At 32.2% G+C, this 4543-nt stretch overlaps 1 protein-coding gene across 2 annotated transcripts; it reads left to right on the top strand.

Annotated features, from left to right (window-relative positions):
- Positions 1-582: 582 nt before the first annotated feature.
- On the top strand, positions 583-1755 carry LOC149217411 (pathogenesis-related 5 protein Cup a 3-like). 2 transcript variants are annotated; one of them, XM_089392993.1, is made up of 2 exons: positions 583-770; positions 885-1755. In XM_089392993.1, exons 1-2 carry the CDS (start codon positions 695-697, stop codon positions 1508-1510), a joined length of 702 nt encoding a protein of 233 aa, XP_089249119.1. In that variant the 5' UTR covers positions 583-694; the 3' UTR covers positions 1511-1755. The 2 variants fall into 2 exon arrangements, with proteins under 2 accessions (XP_089249119.1, XP_089249118.1); XM_089392992.1 differs by having other exon boundaries at positions 583-773.
- Positions 1756-4543: the final 2788 nt, after the last annotated feature.

The raw sequence follows: 4543 nt of genomic DNA, 5'->3' as shown, positions 1-4543 counted from the left end.
TTACTAAAATTGCATTCAATATACACAACCAAATTATATCCTTCGACGAAAACAAATTACAGATAACACCTTTGAAAATCCAAAAGGAATTCAATATACAACCAAATTCCATCCTTGGACGAAAACAAATTACGAATTAACAGCTTTGAAAAACCAAAAAAAAAGGCGAAAATAACACATGGGCAGCGGCGCCTATTACGGACCGGGTAATCACGTGGCCATACTTTCTAAGTTACTGATTTTGGTAGAAGTCTTAGTTATTGATTTTGGTAGAAGTCGGGAGTTTATAGGGATGTTTGGGATTAAAAAAAGGGATAAATTTGAACCCTACTAATGCTGCTATTATATTTCAAATCTCTGCTTATTCATGTAAATTTTATGGCCAAAAGAGGGTACGCAAGTAATTTTCTAAGAGGATTAGCTTACTCCGTGTCGTGGTTTACTGTAGCTCCGGAATTTTCGACACTGCGCGCCAACAAAAGACAATAATCTTATCTGAACTTCATCCGTGTTTCATACGCTACTCCTCGGTTCATGTGTGTGGATCGCTACTACCTTGTCTATATATATAGCGTGTGACTGGCCTGTGGTATCCGTGCATAAAAACCAAGCAAGCTCATTTGCAATTGATTGCGCTGTGTTTGAGTAGTGTTTGTTCATTGTATTGTGTTTAACTTGCTTCCTGGTCTTAGCAATGGGGGGAAGAACAATAGATATTTCGGTTTCAGTTGCAGCAACTCTAGCTTTAGGATTACTGGTTTATCTTCAAGGTGGTACTCCCCCAATTCAAATCTACTCTATTTTATGAGAATTACATTAACGAGCGATGTGTATATCTTACTTATATGTCATCAATAAATATGTGTTTGCTTTCCCAACCGCAGGAGTTGAAGCTGCAACATTTGTGATCCAGAATAAGTGTTCGTTCACTGTGTGGGCCGCGGGAATTTCCGTAGGTGGCGGTCAAGCGCTCACACAAGGCCAATCATGGAGTGTGGACGTGCCCGCAGGGACAAGTGCAGGCAGATTTTGGGGACGTACGGGCTGCTCCTTCGACGCCTCTGGTAAAGGCAGCTGCAACACTGGTGACTGCGGTGGCTTGCTCAGCTGTCAAGCCGCTGGACGGCCTCCTGCAACGCTGGTTGAATATACTCTGAATGGGGCCAACGGTCGAGACACATATGACATCTCTCTCGTTGATGGATTTAATCTGCCTCTCTCCATAACTCCCTCGGACTCTAGCTGCCCAACAGTTGACTGCAGCAGCAACATAACTGCGAGCTGCCCTACAGAATTGAAAGTGGTCGATGGATGCGATAGTGCTTGTGCTGCTCTGAATACTCCCCAATACTGCTGCACGGGAGACTACGTCAGCAACTGCCCTCCCACCAACTATTCCAAGTTCTTCAAGGGGCTGTGCCCACAGGCCTATAGCTATGCCAAAGACGATAATACTAGCACCTTCACTTGCACTTCCGGTGCTAATTATAACATCGCCTTTTGCGGTTAATAAGAGATGATAATATGCATCCCACTAAACATAAATATATTTATTTTCCGTAGTATCATAATCATAATCATAATCATTAATAAGGGTACACTAGAATCCTCTGCAATAAAAGGGCGTAGAATTCAATTAAGATTGAATGATTACGAGCCTTCGCTGAATATTGTATATCATCATATTCCTAAATAGATTATATCATCATATTCATAATTATAATAAAACCACTGCATTCACATGCATGCTTGTTCCACGCAGTATGTCGATTCAGATTGATTATAATTTTGTAATTAATGTACCGTTCTGTCATTCGTAAATTATATGATAATTTTGGTAGTTTTAAATTTTAATAACTAACCGGCTTTTGGTGGACAGTGTAAAATCTTAATATGATTTAACATTGTTTTTAGCCGATTAAAAATCATAAATAAACACGAAACCAAATTTCGTCAATATAATATAAAAATCCTGATTGCGTGATCTGAATGTTTTAAGTTTGTGCTTTTATAAATTTTCGGTTAATTTATTAATTTGTTAAAATTATGAAGTAGGATTTCCCTTTTAACATGAAATTTTATATATTAAGTTTTAAATATTGTTTTGGAAAATTTAAAATTTTTAGGAATATTTTATTAAAAACTATTATCCTATGAGATTGAACTTTTTCGTGGCTCTCTTCCTCTATTATATATATATATATATATATATATATATATATATATATTTTAAATGAATACGTGGTATAATTTCTTAATGACTGTTAGTTTATCATTTATTGAATTGTTAAGAATAAGTTGAATAAATGTAATTTTGTTTGTATTTATTTTAATTTGAATAGACATGATTTTTTTTAATATGTAATTAAAATTATTTTACATATTTGTAATTATTATAAAAGAATAATTTTAAGATTTAATAATGTTTATATGTGAATGGAACAAGTTTATTTTTTATATAAACTAATTTTTCTTATACATTAACTAATGATACATAAAAACAATAACAATTTTTTCTATTTAGATTGGAATTCAAATGTCAAGAAAGTAAAATTCAAGAGAAAATCAAGGAATATTTCAATTTGCTATACAATACACTGAAACAAAAATGAATAAGGGCTTCTTCTTTCCATTGGAAGTCAAATATCTTTAAAATTAGAGTCAAATTAAGAAGTATTTCTCTTTCCTATCCAATATACTATATAAGGTGCATAGATGATCTCTTGCATAATGAAAACCTAATAAGGGCTTCTTCTTTTCATTGGAAGTTAAATATCTTCAAAATTAGAGTCAAATCAAGAAGTATTTCTCTTTCCTATCCAATATACTATATGAGGTGCATAGATGATCTCGTGCATAATGACAACCTATCTTCATTTAGAAATTATAGTGAATAATTAATATTTAATAAGTAACTCATATTTCTATCCTAATTAAAAAATGATCTAGAAGAAATGCTATTTAACTCAATGTATAGTTTTCTAGAGATAGAATATTTGTTACCATGATGACTTAGGTTCATTTCATGGTGGCCTTGCTTCAACCTTTCTTAATGCTTTTGGACTCTATCACTTTATATTTTGGGTTTTACTTATTAAAAGAGATGATAGGTTGGTAACTTATTCTCTTGTTTGTTTATGTGAGACAACTCTAAAATCATTTGGGAAATCCTCGAAATCCAAAAGCACCCCAACAATTTTAATAGAGAAGTTGGTTATAAATTAAGTCATTCCTAGAAACCTATTATCCATTGGCATCCTCATTAGTTTTCTCTTCTCTCCTCTCCCCCTTTTCTTTCCTTTTCCTCCTTCCCAGCCTCCCTTTCTCATTTTTCAGTCACTTGGTTCCAATTTTGATGGTTCTGTTTTTTACCCTCTTACCACTTTAATCCTCCACCTTGTGTATATATATACATATATATATATATATACATATACATATATATATATATACATATATATATAGATAGATAGATAGATAGATATCTTTTATTCATTTATTTGATTATATTTCTCATTTCCTTCCTCCATCCTTATAAGGATTTTCACATTTTTTCATTCATATTTATATCCTAATAAATCTATTTGGTTCTTTAAAATTATTTATTTATTTATTCCACTGCTCTTTTATTTTATATTTGTTTTTAATTTATTTCTTTGACTTGATCCTATGCTTATTAATTTATAATTAACCATTAATGGATAATTGGTTTCTTCCCTCTATTAAAGGTCTCTAAAAGCATATTTGTGACCATTCAATTTTTTGGTCCTTACTGATGGGTGGAGTGTCCACTCAGAACATTGGATAGGATTAAAAAATCCTCTACACAATTTCATCCATAAAAATACTCTCAATATGTCATACATGTTAGGCATAGTTGACACATCAATTTACTACATATTGACATCATTTTCTGTGGGTGTCTACTATAGTTGTGTGGGATTACTAACAGTAAAGTTTCCATCCTCTTCTCCTAGACCCATTTGATTTGCTACATGTTTTCCTTTCATGGAATAATATGAGCTAGCAAGATACCAATAATCTCATTTTTACTTAAGTGACTTAGGGTGTGACAAGTTGTCTTCAAACATTTTTTTATTCATTGGTTTGGACTGGATGACTAAGAGGAGGAATTGTTACCCTCCTACCCATGTTCAAATATCACTTGTGACAAGTTTTCTCCTTGTACATCAACTGGGGATAACAAAGTAATAATAATTTAACTGTCACATAAATAAATGTATGAGGTTGAGGAACCAAAATTTTCCACTCTCAAGATAATACCAACTTGACAGGAACCTTATAGATTTTAAGAAGTGGTGCCATACATTTTAAATACAATACAAAAGCGATATGTACAATTAGATGACATTAAAATAACATAAATTTTACATCTTTAATGAAAACCATACACTTAAAAGTTAGTTTTGAGAAAAAAAATAAAAACAACAACAATAATTATATTTTTTTATAGCTTTTTAATCAATGTTGAATTAATTCAAAAATAAGTTTCATATACAACTAATACAAGCCTTAAAAGTTT

Source organism: Pinus tabuliformis, chromosome 1_1, assembly GCF_031772625.1.
Source record: "Pinus tabuliformis cultivar Carrire ecotype Pingquan chromosome 1_1, CPIR1, whole genome shotgun sequence".
NCBI lineage: Eukaryota > Viridiplantae > Streptophyta > Pinopsida > Pinales > Pinaceae > Pinus > Pinus tabuliformis.
Note: the sequence above shows the minus strand (reverse complement) of the source record. Positions and strands in the feature narration are given on the sequence as shown.